At 48.4% G+C, this 20,023-nt stretch overlaps 1 protein-coding gene across 2 annotated transcripts in view; it reads left to right on the top strand.

Moving 5' to 3' along the window:
- Nucleotides 1-20,023, top strand: part of LOC135806217 (zinc finger FYVE domain-containing protein 26-like) — a 55,510-nt gene that overhangs the window by 22,476 nt on the left and 13,011 nt on the right. For both annotated transcript variants that reach the window (XM_065320375.1, XM_065320374.1), the window contains exons 22-29: nt 306-401; nt 4,693-4,975; nt 5,610-5,816; nt 6,445-6,650; nt 17,001-17,149; nt 18,498-18,532; nt 19,364-19,530; nt 19,883-20,023. The exon at nt 19,883-20,023 is cut by the window's right edge and continues 20 nt beyond it. In XM_065320375.1, the coding sequence (XP_065176447.1) occupies nt 306-401; nt 4,693-4,975; nt 5,610-5,816; nt 6,445-6,650; nt 17,001-17,149; nt 18,498-18,532; nt 19,364-19,530; nt 19,883-20,023 (1,284 nt within the window). The remainder of the gene's footprint in view (nt 1-305; nt 402-4,692; nt 4,976-5,609; nt 5,817-6,444; nt 6,651-17,000; nt 17,150-18,497; nt 18,533-19,363; nt 19,531-19,882) is intronic.

Here is a 20,023-nt window from a genome sequence, read left to right as displayed (position 1 = left end):
GTTTGCGCTATGCGCCAGTGTACAGTGAACCCAGTGCACAGGGTCTGGAGCTGCACAACGCTCGGCGTGACGTTGACTCACGATGGCCAGATTCCGTTGAGCAGCACTGTAGTATTATCCGTTCTTCATCATTCAATCACACCTCCTTCTGGTCGGTGCATTTGTCCTTTTCTGTGTATTTATGTTCAAGATTGTTGTGAAGTTGTTCTGTCTCTATTTCCACATGCAGTGGGCACATTGTTTGTCTTGTCACCTGTGTGGGTGTTGTGTGTTCTGTGTCACTGTGTTGTGTGTGCTGTATGTAGGCCTTACTATGCCTGCCCAGTCATTCAAGACGCCAGTATGAGCGTTTGATGGCACATCCTCAACTGCTCATTGAACAGCTGCTTATGAATATGAAGGTAGGTTTGCCATTGCAGGCTGCTGCTGCTGCTGCTGCTGCTGCTACATAGCAGTATGGACTACGGGACTCAAGTACTCTCAAGGCCCGCATACTACTTGAGCTAGTTTTAACTTTCAACTATCTCTACTTCAACTTTTTGCATCCCCTTCAAAACGGAGAGGCAGAAAAGTTGAAATGGAGATTTTATTAAAAAACACACATGAGGTATTATGGCTGATGGTCTATTTTGCTCATGCACATCATCTACCACTGCACACACAACGAAATGCGGGGTGTGCAGGCTTACTGCACAAGGTCTTCTTGCCAAAGAAAACGTTTTGTGAAAACTCGCAACAGCAACAGCATCAGACAACTGGCTTCCGCAACAACAAGCAAAAAACAACCAGCTGCAGCATCCCTATGGACCAATAAGCAACTACAGTCCATTTCAAAAAGATTTGCAATCCTGGCGATCGGCCGGGGAGTTTGCCGTCTTACCGTATGAGCGCTCGAGCGCTTCCTGGAAAAACTCACTGTGAACTCGAAGAAATATTCCGCGCGAAAGCATGAAAAATGACAACTCACTGACGTCGGTAAATGTACGTCTGGTTTACAACAAACAAGTTCCTCCTCGTATCGATATGGAGTCGACAGTCAGAGAGGACATGTCGAAAGTGTGGTAAATTTTGACGGGCGGGATGTGTCCCAATTCGTTTTGTGACCAAATAGATTCTTTGAGCTGCCGCGTATGAAATTTCTCTCACGATGTGACGAAAACGGCATCGACACAGACTCATTCCCAAGTCCATGATATGGCAAAGCTATCCGTGTGACTTCGACGACATTTAGAGAAAGGCAGACGCCTGTGAAAGCTGATAGAAGACGGCGTTCCTAAATTCAAATGAATTGGCGATCATGAAATGCTAAAATAATTCTCAAACAGAAATCGATCGATGTGCGGGTGTATTCAACAACACGTACTGACGTAGCTACAGCACAATGACTTCCGCGTTCACTCACACCGTTTCAGTGTTGTGTGTGTTCACAACTTCACATGGCGTGAGCCAGTCAAGTGTCAGTCAGTTCGGCAGGAAACGCGAGCTCCAGCAACAAGTCGTTTGGCGCAGCCACCTTCTTTGTCTTGTACCAGCGTGATCACCAAAACCAGGGAGTCGTAAAATATTTTACGACTCTCTGACCAAAACAATGAAAAAATGAAGAAAAATGTTTGACTTGAAGATTTGTTGGGATTTGAACTCACAACTTCATGGTCAGCAGACAGCATTCATAACCACAAGGCCAAAAAGGAATGGATAAATCGTGGGTTTTGATAAAAAATCGATACTGGCTTCCAGGGCAAATTGTAAACCATGGGAAAAGGCCCGAAACCTGGCCGAAATTCTAACTCCTTAACCACTGGTCCAATTGTTCCGAAACCTTCACAGAACAATTTGCCATGCCCTAACAAGCCCCTTTATGTACTTAGTTGTCCAAATTTCCCTTATCTTCATACTTTTTAAGACCAAAACCTGATTGTAAATCTTTTTGAAACAGACTATAAAGCATGTGCAACAGCTAGCCAGAGTCAGCCACACCTGCACAGCATACTTTTCGTAACATACTGCCAGTGCATATGAAGCACAATCATATACTCAGAATCAGCAGCAGCATTTGTAGCAATGACGGGTTGACGTATGGCACAGGGTGGGTGGGTGGGCAACTTTCTGTCTGGCAAGTAGAAAAATAATGAACAGCACTCTGCGCCAGCACACTTTTTCAGCAACCGCTGTGCCCTCGCACCCATGATCGATGACCACGTGCAAAAATCTACAAAGAACATGATTTCTCGTTTATTTCACTGCGTTCAGCCAACGAGAAATGACCACTTCTTTGTCTATTTTGCTCATGCACATCATCTACCACTGCACACACAACGAAATGCGGGGTGTGCAGGCTTACTGCACAAGACAGACAAAGCATAGCCGTCGCTGTGAAAACCTGGCATGACCTCTACCAGCTGGAGCGCTTAGGATACTGGCTCCCACTTTCACAGCGTGACACCTGGTGTCCTCCATCACGCAGCCATGCCCACCACCTCGACATCAGCGGCAGCAATACGGCAACTGTTGCCTATCTCGGATCCTGGATCCCAACAACGCAGCACCCGGTGCCACCTACAGCACGCACCACACACAACACCAGAGCAACACGGCAGTAAATGTTCCTACCTATAAAGGGAGCATAGCAAACGCCAACCGGTAGAGCCTTGTCTCATACCATCGCAAGCCCGGCGGTCACTGCAATTCTCCACGCGATAACTTTTAACGACTAAATATTAATGATTCATCTCACTAATTGCACTCGACACCAACTAAGCCCAGTTGCAACGACTTTAACCCCCCCCCCCCCCCCTCAGTTAACCAGCAACAACCAAGCCCTAGACCGCCCAGGGCACTGGAGCTGAAGCACAACGCGCCTATATAAACACAAACAAATAAATAAGTAATGTAACTCTCTCACTGACTGCACTGGATGCCAACTAAGCTAAAGCAATTCTAACAACATGAGACCTCCCAGCCCACAGTCATGTCAATGTGGCACGGCTTGCTGACCTGGTTGGCTTGTGGTGTTAGCCCGCTGGGGACAGAACTTGACATACTATAGAACGGGTAATTTTAGCGACTATTAATTTTAACGTTTTCCCATTGTCAACCGGTTAGCAACGTTTTACTTTAGCGATTAGCAGCGATTTTACTCTCGGATCACCAGTGCACTACTAATGTCTCGACGGATTTATAGCGACTTGAAACTTTAGCGAAAATGAGTCGATTGCTAAATTCGCTAGGGTTTTTACGTCGCTAAAATTACCCTTTCTACAGTAATGACCTGGCTGCCCACACCGGTGGCACACCCCTGAGCGGAAATTGCCCATTGGCGCATGCATAGATAAAGGTGGGTGGCTAAGCGGCATCCCCCCCCCCCCCCCCCCCGCATGGTATGGGTTGGGTTGGCATGTTTAGGCCCCGCACCACCCCAGCTACCTTCTTCTTTGACCCTTCAGCCTGGATCGCAGCCTGGAGACGTTTCTGCTTTTTGGCTCCCCCAACTAGTGCCATAAGCTGATCGCCTTTCTGGAAGGATGTTGCCACCTGATGGCCATGCTTTTCTGCAATCACAAGCCACTCTTGCCTCTCCTTCAGCAGCCTCTCACCTTTTTTCGCTGCCTTCCTTCTCTTCTTGGATTTTGCCGACCTCACATCGTGCAGCAGATCCAGGAGCTCGGCATTCAGCTCGAATTGCTTCGCGTAGCTTGTCGTTTTCCAGCTCGCGACGTCGCTGGCGGCTGACCTTGCTTTCCGCTTTGGCGACCTCAACCGGGATCGTAACGAATCCGAGAAGGGAGATCGTGACGATGATGATGATGACGACCCTGACTCTGCTGAATCCCTTGGTCTTTTCCTTTTCAGGGACCTGCCACGGGCTGTCAGCTCACCGACACTCCTTTCGAGTATCCGGATTTTCATCCCCAGCAGCTCCCTCTCCGCCATGAGCTGGGAATGCGGCATTCTATTTATAGGTGACGTCGGAGCCTGCGTCTCAACTTCGCGGGGGACTTGCTCTTCGACTGCAGTCTCGTATTCCGACGAGGTGTTACCAACTACGTCGGAGTTGGGGAACTCGAACACAGACAAGTCACGGGTACCTCTCCTCCTACCACTACCTCTGCCTCTGCCAGAGGCCACCTGCACGGCGCTTGCAATATGGCCACGTCGACCCATTCTGTATCTGACAATTATTACAAAAGAATCGAAACTTTGGCCGAGACTGGCAACTTTCTTTCTGGCAAGAAGAAAAATAATGAACAGCACTCTGCGCCAGCACGCTTTTTCAGCAACCGCTGTGCCCTCGTACCCATCGATGACCACGTGCAAAAATCTACAAAGAACATGATTTCTCGTTTATTTCACTGCGTTCAGCCAGCGAGAAATGAACACATCCGAGTTCGGTCTGGTCTTTTTTATATGAAAGCTTTGTCTGTCTAAACCAATCTGCATACAACTTGTATAGAACAAAATCCTAACCGTTCTCGACTTAAAGCAGTCAATCGAATGCTGCATTTTCCACACTAATTTAATTGGTCCATAAAGGGTTAAGGGCGCTCGGTAGCGCATTTGCCCGTGCGGTCGCGGGGGGGGGGGGGGGGGGCAGCTGCACTAATACTAGTGAGGTCTTACCATCCCTACATGCATGCTACATCACATATGTGCTGTTTTGGACACAGCTTGTAATGTTTTTGTTTTCGACCTTAGGTTGACTGGGCTGAGCAAGTGGGTCGGTGCTTTCGCCGAGCAGGCAAACGAAGGAAAAGCGTCAACACGCCAGCAACCATTCTAGAGGAGAATGATGATAGTTCATCTGATGAAGAGATCGATGATGAGATTGCCGAAGCGTTTTCTAAGTCAACAGAACGCGCTGACTCCTTACCTAGTCAGTTTGTTTTTGAGATTCAGAAGACGTTCGATGACCTTGTTAGCCGCTACGCTGAGAAGGCACTGGAGTTTCCATCCTCCTACATCCCACCACTCGTTGACAGTAAGCCAGAATTAGGATTTTAGGATTGTCTTCTGTCTCTTTTTCCAGCCATTAGAGAGGTTCTGCTACACGGAACTACGTACCAAACTCCGTGTCAACTGCAGTGCAGTTTGACACGGATTTTTCGTACGTTGCACCGGTTCTGCTGTACGTAGCAGGCTCGAAGCATGCTCAAAGCATGCACGAACACCCCGCCACATGTACTCTGTACGCTCACTTTTCACACGGAGTCCAGTCCGAAAACGGTATGAAAAAATCCGTATCAAACTAAATCCCGTACCGCGGCGAAGTTTCCATACGTACTTTGGCACGTTTTACCGTGTGGCAGAACCTCACTATTGCCAGTCCTCTGTCCAGTCAGTTTCCCTTGCATGTATTCTTGAATAGACGTTATTCTTCAGTTTTCGAAAACTAAGAAATGCATGCGATAATGATGTAGTGTACCATTGGTACAACGGTAGCATTAGGTTTCTAGGGTTAAGAGCAGTGGCAGTGGTAGTGGTAGTGGTGGACCGGGGTGGACTGAGGTGGACTGTGCTGGTGTAAACGTAATCAAGTACCTTTACTATTCTGACATCAGTGCATCATTGCAACAAATCTGTGTGCATTGCGTATTGTGAATTACTGTCCACAGCTTCCAGTAGGTCATCTTCTGTGTCTTCACTGCGTGGCATGGATGGCTCGTTACTGATGAGAAACGAGTCACCATTCACACGGACACCGACACGACCCATGCGTGCCGAGGAAAGCCCCACGTTTGGACAGCAGCGTGCTTCATCGTCGACTCCACTGAGATCGGCATCACGATCATCACCTGTTCCGCGGCGTAGTGGTGTACACGGTAAGCTAGACTATCCAATGTTCTTGTCAACCTCATCACTCACTTTGCTAGACTATCCAATGTTCTTGTCAACCTCATCACTCATTTTGCTGTTCCACGACTCCTCGTGAATGACATACCGGTAAACGATGAGTTTCCGCTTTCCCGAAGTCATGCCTAGTAGTGCACACTCTCAGTCACTGGTTTACGTACTCTTGGTGACATGCACAGGAACATGACTGTACAAGTAGTGTACATACAAATGCAGTGGGTAGCATACCGGTGTAGCTAGTCATGCTCTGAAATGTGTAATGTGTACAATACATGTTAACTCACCGGCAAGTATTATGTACCTTACTGGTGACGTTGCCATGGTTTGTGCATTACATGTTGAGTTTGAATACTCAGTATATTCCTCTGAGACCTGCCAAGTCCAAGTCCATAGCCATTGGTACCGAGTATTTATGCTACGCTCCCAGTATCTCTAATTGTGCCCATCTTGGCAACTGCAGCTCTCGTAGATGTGTGAAGTCAGTGTGGATGGGGCTCGGCTTTGACTGGTGTGTGTCTTGACGCATTATGAATTAGAGCTGAATGATGACGATCGCTATGGCACAACTGTGTCTATGTGTCTTGAACTTTGGCACAGATGCTATGCCCACATCAGCCATGAGAACACCCACAGTATCGCGAACTCGCCCGTCCTTAAAGGACAAGGCCAAGGATGAGAAGCAGCAGCAGCAACAGCAGACATCCACCTATCAGCCACCGCTGCTTATACCAAGCAAAGAAGAATGGGTGAAAGATGAGACGGTTGCCCTCTGTGTGGTGTGCCAGACTGAACGATTTAGTATGGTAAGGTTTGAGCAATGATAGCCACTCCTTTTTTTCAGGACTTTGAAGCTCCATTGTAGCCTTGTCATCTTTTCACTGCACCTCCAACTCTCGCAACACACAAAGTCCTCGGCCACACCGCGTACAACGATTGTTTACAAATACCCAGCAGGGTATCATCCTGATGATGTGTGGCAGCTAGTGCCTAATGATGTCCTCCTGGGTGAAAATTTGGAAACAAGCGTTGTACATGGTGTAGCCAAGGACTTTGTGTGTTGCGAGTTGGGTGTATCTCTTAAACTGTCGCTGGCAAATCCTATATATAGGATTTGGATTTTATGCAAAGATATCGTGATGTAGGATCACTATTAGTGTGGAATGGAAATATCGTTCATGGTATGAATGTATGTAGGATGTTACATGCAATTGTGGCAGAAAATCCAGCAGTTCAGCTGAGTTCCTGGAGCTTAGCTTGGTTCATGGTAAGCTTGGAAGCATTGAATATGCAACCCGACGTTGCAGCGCCTGCACTCGTAGCAGCTCTTGAGGCACTTCGTCTTCCCTTGCACTCGGCAGTGCACACACACTCGCTATGGGCTGCTACCTGGTCCATCGATCTTGGCGGGCCAGTGGCAACCAATGGCTCGGTCGGGTGGCGGATTCTGAACAGCTTCAGAAGTGGAGTGTCGTCGTTTGCCGAATGAGTCGCTGCCACGTTTGGACATTTCCAGCCCCGCAACAAGCTGCTCAGCCAGGACTCCGCAGAACTTGGAATGCGTCATCTTCGGCAAACTTCTCTCTTCTGGCAGCTCCTTGTGTATTATGTAGGCATTGCTGATGGCCGAATCAACGCACCACCAGAAAATGGCATGCCACCATTTTCGACTACGGACACGTACTGAATAATAGACACGAAGTTCATCGGCGCGGTCAACAGCATTCATGAACTGGTTGTAGTCGGCAATGCGGTTCAACTTTTCGACATCCACTGGAAGTCTTGCCCATGAGCCATCATCTTGCCGCCGAGACTGTATGCGCTCAACCGTGGTTAGCTCCACCTTCTCATGTGCACTGGAGATCATGTACACAGGTTTGCTGTCATAGATGCTGGCTACAACAACCTTGCCCTTCGATGCACGCTTGATGGTTCCCTTTACTTGCGGAAGGCGTGACTTGGTAACTACATCCTGCTTAACGTCACCTGGGACCCGGTTCTTGCGGATGGTGCCAGTGAAGAGGATGCCTCGGATGTGTAGTGGAATGATGGCAAAGCCCCTGTGACCCAACCCAAGCGGCCACACAACCAAGACGTTTTATTTAGCTTACATTTGTCTACAAGGAAAAAAGAGAACTGAAAAAAAGCCATGATCTCGGAACTACTCGTAGTAGTAGTAGTACTGCTTGACCTAAACCGGAACTAAATCGTACCCGCACGGTACGCAGCGCAGACTGCACGTACAGCAGAACATAACCATGATAACGCGACGCAGCTTGGAAAGCCAGCTAGCTAGCTATGTATGAAACAACGGACCGCAAGCATGACAGCGGGAAATGCAAAGGGCCAGTCGGCAACAGTACACAATGACGATTTATGCTATTGGGTATCATTCATGGCTAGACCTAACACTGTATGCACGTGACATGTCGCCAAGTTATTGTTCTAACCAGAGGAGTAATTGTCACCTTCAGCAGCATGGATCTAAGAGTAAGACTAAGACTGTATTCATCATCACACCTCCACCAGGTGACAAGTCTCTTTACGAGCAAAGACCGGAATACACTCGAAACGCTGTGAAAGGAAAAACCTATAGCATTTAGGAACACAACCTAGAATAATAGAACCACAGAACAAATGAACTACTGCACACCATCAGCTCCACACTCACGGAGCATACCTCCTTGGGGCTCTCAATGTATCTCGATTCCGGAGGCTTCGTCCAACTGGCTGATCATCTTCAGCAATCGGCAGGTCAAAGGCAATGGGCAGTTCGCCATTGCTGCTAGAACTGGCCTCCACCTGGTCGACTTCCGTTGACTCTGACTCAGCCTCGCCTGGATCCATCTTCAACAGATCAACATTCACGATCTTCGTGCCACCGCGACCGTGCGCAACGACGACCGTTGAGGATGCCACCACTGCCTCGACCACCCAACCACGCTCGTAGGGAGGCTGGCGCTTCTGCCGTCGGTCCTGGCGTCGCAACAGTACTGGATCTCCGGGCTGATAGGGACAAGCGACACGAGATCTCGATTCATCGATGGAGTCAGCTTGCGATAACTGGCCGTCTAAATAATCCCACACCCGGGCCGTCTGCATCTTCAGCTTGTCCACCCAAGCGCTCTCAGATAGCTCGCTGCCGGACTTCTCCACCACCAGGCGCTTCGGCTTCCAGCCATACATCGCCTCGGCCGGGCTGATTCGAGTGACACTATGCGGGCGTACACGGTACTTGAATAGCAGCAGATCAAGAGCCGCTTTCCAATCATCCTCTTCCTCCAACACCTTCCGAATCAAAGTGAGGAGCGTACGATTGAACCTCTCTACCGTGCCTTGACTCTGCGGGTGACGAACTGCACCATGCTGCACTCGAACTCCAAACGCCGCAAACAAAGCCGACATGATAGCGTTGACAAACTCGGTGCCGTTGTCGCAGCGCACAATCTCTGGTGGGCCCCACCGGGCACAGATGGACAGAAAGGCATCAGCAACACTTCGTGCATCGTGCCGGGGCAACGGAACGACTTCAGTCCATTTGGTAAATGCGTCCACACACACCAGGACGCAGTGGAACCTGCCATCACGACTGCCGCCGAGCTCCATGGTGTCGATGAACACGGTGTTCCACGGACCAGATGGCATGGCAGACCTCGTAGCTGGAACACTCTCGCCACGCTGCGGACTGGCAACAGCACAGGCCTGACACTTGCCAACAAAGTCCTGGCACTTTGCTGCCATTGAGGGAAAGAAGCACCGGCATTGCAGAAACCGCCAGGTTCCCTCCCAACCGGCGTGTCCAGTCTGAAGATGGGCTGCGCGCAACACTCTCTCCTCCAGAGACTCTGGGACTACTGGAACGACTTCTTCTTCACCAGTCGGCACCTTGAAGCTCCTCATCAGGACACCGTCGGCAACACAGAGTTGATTCTGGATCTTCTTGTAGCCAGCAGCGACAACTTCCTGTTCAGCTGTCTTCGCTGCAATCACCGCTGTGATGGCCGCATCACTTTCCTGTTCGCTGGCTATCTCTTGGAGCGACACAGGGCCAAGAGCAGATGGATCGATGCAGGCACCAGACACGCCGACGTCAAACTCGCCGACGCCTGACTGACCTTTCCAGTACTGGACGAGCTTCTCAGGAACTCTAGTCAGCTCGTCTGCCTTGTTGCTGGCAGATGGAACCCACTCCAGATCAACGCTGAGGTCAGCCGCTTTGATCAAGTCATCGATGATTTGGAGTCGCCGGTGAACCACCACCTTGTTCAGCCCACTGACTTTGATTCGCTTCAAGTGGCCGAAAAGCGAGCTCAGCCAGCCATGAACGGTCTTGGAGTCGGTCAAGACCTTCACCTTGCGCACATTCCACTCAACCGCCAAACTCAGGCCCTTGATGACCGCCTCGAGCTCTGATAGGTTGATGTGGCGAGTGTCGTTCTTCAGTCTCAGCCAGCATTGGTCCTCTACCACTCGGCCGTCGACTTCCAGGGCCACGCCATAGGCGATACTCGAGGCATCACACCAGATCTTCCAGGAGTGTTCCTCGCCGCTTGGAACGCTCCAAGCACCATGAACTGGGTCTTCCTTCAGCACCCGAGCCATGACGTCACGACACAACACCTGCAACTCTTCTGGAACCGGCTCATCCCATGCATCAGTCAGACAGGCCAAACGACGGAGCCAGCTTGACATCGGCCGCAGCCAGCGACACACAGGATAATGCGCCGTCAGGGCGCCACACCAGCGAAAGATGCTACGCTTCGTCAGCACAGCAGGAATATCAATGGATGTCGGGTCACGACGATCCCATCGCAGCTGGTCTCCCTCAGCATCAATCTTCAGGCCAAGCACGCACGCCTCCTCAAGCTTCACAGGCGGCTTCGTTGGTAGACCATACCGTTGCAGAGAGGCAGCCAGCTCCTTGGTCTGATGGCGTGGTGTCAGGATGTCATCCACATAGTTGTCAGTTGCCGGAAAGTCCTTCGTAACCCACCGGACAATAGCATCCATGACTTTTGGTGCGATTGAAAGGCCGAACCCCATGCGCTGCATGACAAACTTCTGACCTTTCCAAGCCACCACCTGAAACCGCTGCAAGGCAGGCTGTACACGCACGTTCAGGAAGGCCTTCCGAATATCCAGGATATCCATAGCATCGCCGCACTGGCGCCATTTCCGAAGCTTCTCTTCACATGCTGGTGCATCCAGGCCCGGATGAGACACAATGAGACTGTTCAGCGCGCGATAATCCAGACAGGGGCGGACCGGAGTGGACACTTTGTGCTCTTGACACACTGCCAGCAGAGGCAAAACACCGCCAATCTCGCCGTGCGAGCCTTCGTCATAAGGAACTAGCCATCCTTGATCAATCCAGTTTTGGACCTCGGTGACGAACTTCACCTCCTGATCATCCGATAATCCTTGGCGGGAATACTCGCCGATGCCTGTACCGATAGGTGAACTTGGAGCAGCTCCGTCGCACCATTTCCAAGTGACTTCCCAGAAGCCTTTCTCGGGGTCGAACATCACTTCACAGTCACTCATCTCCAACGTGACCTTGTCTCCATCCTGTCGGACCTGAACGTGGCGTGGCAAGTGCTCTTCATTGCTGATCTTACTCTCGACTGCAGCCACGACTGGCCTCGTTCCGAACACAGCACCAGTTAGCTGGCCGTCACTCTCTGAATACTCCAGAGCAACACCACCGGCCGATGAGATCACGTCAAGACCAATCAGCATGTCAGAGCGAACCACGTCCAGAGAATCAACTACCAGAAACTTGGCCTTGATTTTCGGCAGGTACACATTGTTGTCATCACGGGAGACAGTCAGCTCCACAGTGCCAGTGATATCGAGTGAGTTGCCGTTAATAGCCGTGATCATGTCCTCACCCGACGGCTTGCAGACAGGCACAGACAGTGTACGCACCGCAGCAGAAGACACTAGGGAGCGACTCGAGCAAGAGTCAATGGCTGCCTTCAGCCTGGTCCGCTCTCCATTGACCGACACGAAGACTTTCGGCAGGCCACCACGACGCCTGGCAACGAGGGCAAGACATGCATCATCTTCGCACTCTGCAGCAGCGACATCTGGTGATACTGCAAATGCATTGGCACCTGCACCAGGATTCCTGCCACTCACTTGTCCTTCGGATTTGGCCTCAGGACAGTGCCTCTTGATGTGACCAAATCGCTTACATCTGAAACACTGCACCTTCTTCTTCTTGGGGCAGTCCCTCCTCAGGTGGCCAGTTTCTCCGCACAGGTAGCATACTCTGCTGTCTCCTGGCTCAGGTCCTACGGCAGACGCGCTGACACCAGGCTCATCCGCCACTGCAAGGAGAGCACGTGCTTGCTTCGTCAGCTGTGTCATCGTGGGATCCCCACTAGCCGCCGCACTGAGGCGCAGCTGATTTGCAAATCGACGAGGCAGACCTGACAAGAACTGCTCGACGAGCACCGGGTCTTTTCCATCTGCTGCTTCCTTGTGGCCACTACGCGTCAACAAAAGGCGCAAGTCAGATGCATAAACATCAACAGTTTCATCTTCCCGCTTCCGACGTCGCACAAACTGGGAGTACGCCTCCCTCGACGAGCAGGCGAACGACTCCTCAAGCCGTGCCTTCACCTTATCCTCGTCCTCCTGATCCGCAGTAGCCATTTGTCTCCACACCGTAAAGGCATCGCCAGATAGATACAGAGGCACATGCGCCATTCGCTCCTTGCCTGTGCTCCATTTCTGAATTTTTCCCACGACCTGGAACTTCTGCCAGAACTCTTCCAAGTCCTCCTGGCCACTAAATGCGCGCAACGCGCCTTCTGCTTTCGCCATCCTTAGTTCCTCCCCGCAGTCCCGGGTTTCGGCACCAGAAACTGTAGTGGAATGATGGCAAAGCCCCTGTGACCCAACCCAAGCGGCCACACAACCAAGACGTTTTATTTAGCTTACATTTGTCTACAAGGAAAAAAGAGAACTGAAAAAAAGCCATGATCTCGGAACTACTCGTAGTAGTAGTAGTACTGCTTGACCTAAACCGGAACTAAATCGTACCCGCACGGTACGCAGCGCAGACTGCACGTACAGCAGAACATAACCATGATAACGCGACGCAGCTTGGAAAGCCAGCTAGCTAGCTATGTATGAAACAACGGACCGCAAGCATGACAGCGGGAAATGCAAAGGGCCAGTCGGCAACAGTACACAATGACGATTTATGCTATTGGGTATCATTCATGGCTAGACCTAACACTGTATGCACGTGACATGTCGCCAAGTTATTGTTCTAACCAGAGGAGTAATTGTCACCTTCAGCAGCATGGATCTAAGAGTAAGACTAAGACTGTATTCATCATCAGATGTGAAGCCACTCGACCAACTGCACTGCAGAGTAGAGGTTATCCGCAAACATATGGTGGTGACGTCCTGGTAGCGACCGTGACAATAGCGCAACAGCATTGTAGACCTTCCCTCACCTAGGGTTGAGTGTTGGAACGCAGGTGTCAAATGAGAAATTAAATGAGTACAGGTACCCATTGCTGGAGTCGCACAGGGTATACACAAGTGAAATGGCCTGTTCCCCCGCTCCCCGCCACACAACAATTCTCTGACTCATTTGGTTACGGACAATAATATCATACAGTTTGTTTACTGTGAAAGAACTAATCTTGTTGGCGAGAGAACGGGGGAAAAGACAACGAACTCATAAACAACTAACAGTTATAAACAGAAGAAAGGGCGAACAAATCGAAACGACCAATGAGCGACCAGTACGTACGATACACGTGACAAGAACCAAGACAACAACAGGAAGCCATCCCCTGCTCGCTTGTAGATGATCCTCGACTTGTAAGGGCTGCGTCCTTTGAATGGGATATCCATTTCATCCACAGCTACTTCCCGATGTGGATTATACACTCGCGTGCAGTTCCGACTCAACGCCGAAAGCAGAGGACGAATCTTGAAGAGCCGATCGGATGAAGCAGACTCTTTTGAGTTATCGTTAACCTGAAGGTATCTCTTTATTTGTTCAAACCTGGTCAGAGACATCACAGTTGCTAGCCGTGGCATACCATATGCAAACTCATTGCTCCATATCAGCTTTATGTTTGGCACGGGATGGCATCCGTTGGCAACGCAAATTCCTAGCCATGCATAGATCTCCAAATATGCCACAGCGTCAAATGGGCGACCAGAGGTATCGGGATTGTCTGCAGACTCCTGGGCCCAGAAGAGGTTTGTCTGAGCCACAATATGTTGGATCATGCTCCTGGGGATGAACATACCAAATAGCCGTGATGGTGTGGCGAGGTCTGCATCCGTTAGGTTCAGTTTTACACCTGGATCACCAACAAATTCAGGTATGGTACCTGTAGCCAGCTGACTACCCCACCCCTGACCCCTGGTGGCTGTTCAGGCTCTTCAGGCTCCTCCTCCATGTCCAGAGCTTCTATATCACTACTTCCAGCAACTCCATCATCATCTGAATCCATTACACAAGTGTGAGCAAAGCAGAAATCTCACATCCTATATATAGGATCCGCCAAAAATCTGATAGGTCTTCACCAAAAGCTCTCTGGAAATGAAACAAAGAACCACATGCTTCTGAAAACTTCACAAGAGATCCATCTTAGGTTGTATTATACAAGTAAGTTCCAGTACAATTTTACTATATATCCTAAAAAAATCCTATATATATAGGATTTGACAGTTTAAGAGATAGTGAACAAAATCCACTCCTTGTTTCTAGATTTAGTGTGGTACGGTTTAAGTAGTGCTGGCCACCCTGTGTTCATAGTTACTACTCATTGTTGTCAAAACCCAAGCTATGTCCAGGTACGTATACTGTATTTTTCCGGTTATAAGTCGACCTTTTACGACTGAAACTAGCAGAAGAAAAGGTGGGGGTCGACTTACAACCGGGATTCGACTATAACCGGGAAATATCGGTATCTTCCAAAAATGACCTGCACTGCATGCACGAGTGCACCATGTGTATGCATTTTGTCACGACGTTGACATGGTGCTCAACGTCATGAGATTATTTGCAGTACACGTCATAGTTTGTGTTCTCTATCCCGGGTTTCGGCACTCACCTTGGATGGGTGGTTTCTACGAGCGTCTCGTTGGAACAGTCAAACGAAGCCTGAAGAAGGTCGTTGGCCGCGCGCTCCTCACTGTGTCGCAACTGACTACCATTCTCATGGAAGTGTCAGCAGTCGTCAACTCGCGTCCACTGGTGTACGTGGACAATGACTTGCAGGAGATACTCACCCCAAGTCATTTTCTTTGCCTGTCCGCAACTACTGGTGGCGTGCAACCCACTGCTGATGACGGCGATCCGGACCACATCGAAGTTCCGACTGCAGCTCAGAATCTTCTCTCTGTCTGGAAGAAGGGTCAACGAACATTGGACCAGTTCTGGCGTGTCTGGCGAGACGACTACTTGGCTGATCTCCGCAACAGTCACACTCGGAAGCTCCGGCAGGCACGCGTTACCGCTTCAGAACAGCCAGCCGTTGACGATGTTGTACTAATAAGGGATGACATGCCCCGTGGCTCATGGCTACTTGGTCGCATTGTCGCTCTCCATACAAGCAAGGACATGGAGATACGTTCCGCAACCGTCATCACTGCAGAGAAGACAGAGCTCAAGCGACCCCTGTCTCTCCTGTACCCTATCTGTCCTGCTGCTAACTCCGAGGCTAACGACAACAGCACCGCTCCGGACACACACACCACTGGCCAAGCCGATCTGCCAGTTCCAGCAGCTGTTGCTCCACCCAGTCGTCCACAACGTGCTGCCACTAAGAAGCAACGTCAGACGCTTCGCCAATTAATTGGCAGCGAACTTGTTTAGTTGAATCAACTAGACAGTTGGTAGTTCACATCTGAACTCTCTCTCTCTCTCTCTCTCTCTCTCTCTCTCTCTTTCTCTTTCTCTGTGACGGTCTACTCTCTTTCACCCTTGCGTATGTTATATGCACTTATTGTGTTTTGTTTCCACGTTACTTTGTTACGAATTATCTCCTTTTCTCTGCATCTCTTGCGGGGGAGTGTCACGACGTTGACATGGTGCTCAACGTCATGAGATTATTTGCAGTACACGTCATAGTTTGTGTTCTCTATCCCGGTTTGTTTCCGCGTTCCCACACCGAAGCTGGGCCGCGAGTTTATTATTTCTACTGACTCACTCACCTCTTAGCTACGTCCTCCATGTTTTTTCCTGCTCCTTTTTTCTCTCTGCGCAAGCGCCTTGCGCATTAGTCGTCTTCTTTCAGTTCAAAGCAAGAACAAGAATTATTTACCCCTTGTGCATTGTCAGTTAAATTCAGTCAAATCAAGCTCTCCCGATCCCAAGAATAAGAACATTGAACTGCCTGGCATGTGCACACATTTTTGCCAAGTTTATTTGCCTTTTTCAAGGATTTGGATGTTTCCCCCTCCAATGGAGGAGTGTTTATGTGATTTGTTCATGTGTTAGTAGCAGGGAGCGGTTGCTTCGTTGGGCGAAAACTTTAAAAACATAATTAAGACATCCGGATACGGGGGTTGACCTATAACCGGGGTAGACTTATAACCGGTAAAATACGATACATGCATCCCTTAGAAAATTAATAAAGTTGTGAACGGTACCATTCGGCTGTTCAATAATTCAACAAACTCTCCTCCTCTTCTCCTCCATGCGCTCTCAGCCGACTACCCTTAGTAACCATTACACACACCAACTGTTCAACGAAGGGGTTACGGGTACTTCAAGAATTGTTTAATACTGATAGTATTCCTTCTGACAGCTGTAGACGAAGCAGCTGTCAGAAGGAATATTATCAGTAACAAAAAAAAACTAACAATACTTGATGTACCCGTAACCCCTTCGTATTATGTCAACAACTTCCAACAGCAAAATAGGCAATATCACAATGTTCATTTCTGGCCCCTGGAACTGTTAGTCCCCCCCCCCCCCCCCTTATCCACTATTGATCATACATGTATTGATATTGAACCTGTAAATCGAGGTCCCAAGCATTGGGGTCGACTTATGACCGTTAACATAATGGTACTTGTAATATCATGTTTCAGTAGCACACACGTTCACCTCAGGCCACTCATCAAGTGCTGTGTTCCCCTCTTTTTTTCTCTTTTCTTGTTGCTGCCTATAGTTCAATCGTAGACATCACTGTCGTCGCTGCGGCCGTGTGGTCTGTCAGACTTGCTCCACTAAGCGTGCTGTAGTGGAGACGTGTGGCAGCACCCCAGTGCGCGTGTGTGACCAGTGTTATGGTGCACTGTATGATCCAACTACTGCTAGGTACGTGCCATGCCGTTCTTACCTCTGATGCTTGTCTTGTACATGTGCAATATTCTGTAGTTAATATTGGCAGAAATTAGGGGTGAAAGTTGGCGTTGAGATCCCGAGTTCGAGTACTCTGATTTTCTCCGATCGAATATTCGAGTGAACAAGCGTTTCGGAGACAGCAGTGTTTTAATATAGCTACAAAGACAACTAATTGCACAGTAAGCATTTCATATATGTCGACATGTATGTGTAAAATGTTGTACGATTATCGCAAGGCACACAAGGAAGGGAAAGCGAGCTTGCCCCCCCACTGAATAGATGTAGTATTATCACCTTTTTTGTTTCGCTCTTTTTCACCTTCTTTCACTTTTATTTGTCCATATAAGATTAGTTCAAGTAGTTCCCATTCCATTGTTACGTAGATTCACTGATGATTGTAACAAGAACACAGTTCTGAACGAATCCTCGCTTTCCCTTCCTTGTGTGCCTTGCGATAATCGTACAACATTTTACATATACATGTCGACATATATGAAATGCTTACTGTGCAATTAGTTGTCTTTGTGAATATTCGAGTATTCGTGTATTCTTCATGTCCTAAAAATTCCACACCAAAGGCCTTAAAATCACGTGACACAACCCCGATTAAACAGAGTGGCAGTTATTTTTCTCAAGGTTATTGATTTGGGGGGTCATTTGGGCTCTCTCGACTAATGTACAAATGTTCACCACTGCTGCTCTAAAACTGCAGATTTCTGTGGTAAATGCATGTGCGATGTATGAACGAGTACTCTGATTTATAATTTATTCCCATTCCGATTTTATTCGAAAAACCGAGCGGTTACTCGAATATTCGGTATAATTGTTTCACCCCTAGCAGAAATAGATGTTAGAAGAGATTTTTTCAGTGATAAAGCTATATTTCCAGTGCTCTGGTACTACTGTGGCTTGAGTTGGCTGTGAAAATTGTTCACCTAGCAGCCAGCATGCTTTGTGTGTCATATTTGTGGTGCTGATGTACTACAGTCCATTTCAAAACTATAGATAGACGCGTAGGCTTTTTGAAATATTTCAAATTTGGCTGGACCTTTTTGAGAATAGTTTTCGGAATATTGCTCAGGTCCGCTCCACAATTACTCTCATATAGTTTCTAAACGATCGGATAACAGACACCCAATTTGGAAAATTTTATGCACAAAGTGATCACAGATTTTATGTGGTATAGATGCTGGCATAACAGTTTGTGCCTAGGTACGCGTCTATAGTTTTGAAATGGACTGTAATGTAAGCTCTCTTTCGATGTTGTATCAATATTGTCTTTCATAATGGTCATTTCATTTGCTTTTCATTGTTCTCACAGAGCACCATCTCAAGTAACACCAGGTTCTTTTGAGAGTAAGTTTATAGTGCTGTGCACAATGCCATGTGTTTTTAGTAAGTAGTCCTGTCTCAGGCGTGCACACGTACATGCACGCACGCGCACGCGCGCGCACACACTGTCAATTAGCTTCTTAGGTGGAGTCACGCCTCTCAAGATACTGAGTAAATGGTGAAAGGAATGCATGGCTGAATGCTCATCATGCCGACGACGATACTCCAACATCGCTCGTGAACAACTTGCCACTTGTCACTTGTGCACGAACGGATTGATACTAAACATTTGCTTCCTTTCCGCGCGACAATAACAGCAGCAACAACTACAACAACAAGCAACAACAACAACAACAACAACAACAGCAACAACAACAACAACAACAACAACAACAACAACAACAACAACGTGAGAATAAAGAATTCAATTCTAACAAACAACAGCAACACTTAAGTAGTCATTAATCCCTAGGCTATGCCCACCCAATTCTTCCTCACTCTTTCTCCTCTCTCACACTATTATCTCTTGTGGCTATCGTGAGAATAAAGATTTGAAACAACAGCAACAACAACAACAACAACAACAACAACAACGACAATGACAATAACAATACCCTGTGAAGTAGAATTACTATGATTCATAATTATTGAGAGACCAAAGAGGGGATTCATATTATTGATTCATGTATTACTTGGGCCGGGGCCCCAGGTATTGTGCCTTCTTACAGGGGTACTCTAGCCAATCTAGGATATAATGGAATTTGTATAGTGATGATGTAGAACTGTTCATGATCTGTGTTTGTAATGTGTCGCTCAACGCGTTGTATTGCTTTTATTAATGACTTATTTGCCCAGCTTCACCTGCTCTGGATGAGCCATTCAATGCTGAAGGACTAAGCAAGCTACGGCCAACGACAGCCGGTATGACTCTGTCACTGCGCAATGAAGAGCAGGCATGGATGCTATCACCGGAAAATGACATGGCAAATGTTCAAGTTTTCGATGAGTTTTACTTTGACCAGGTAACAATGGGTGTACATGACACACGACGTATTGTTTGTTTGTATGGTTCTGCTACAATGTGGTATGTTTAGTTTTGATCAGGAATCACGGAACCTTCTAGGTACCCTATCTTGTATTACCCTCCATCGATGTGCACTGCTCTTTTTCTCCCTCCTGGCTACTCAAGTTGATATACATGTACTGTATACGCAGTTCTTATTGTACTGTTTGCTGTAGTCCAAAGCTCCCTGGCGGATCGGTGGGTATGACTGTCGTTTTTATTGCTGCTGCTGCTGCTGCTGCTGCTGCTGCTGCTTCTGTTGTTGTCGTTGTCATCATTGTCGTCGTCGTTGTTTTCTGTTCCCAATGCAGTCTCCAAGTGTAGGTCTTTGCTTGTCAATATTAACTCTGCATAGTGAAGCTCGTCAGCGGGGTAATCTTCTACTCGCCTTTGCTGAGAACATGTCCAATCACATGTGCCCTGTAGCACCGGGAGTGCAAAACGAAGAAGTT

The sequence above is a fragment of the Sycon ciliatum genome, chromosome 1 (assembly GCF_964019385.1).
Source record: "Sycon ciliatum chromosome 1, ocSycCili1.1, whole genome shotgun sequence".
Lineage (NCBI taxonomy): Eukaryota > Metazoa > Porifera > Calcarea > Leucosolenida > Sycettidae > Sycon > Sycon ciliatum.
This window is presented reverse-complemented; position numbering and strand designations above follow the sequence as displayed.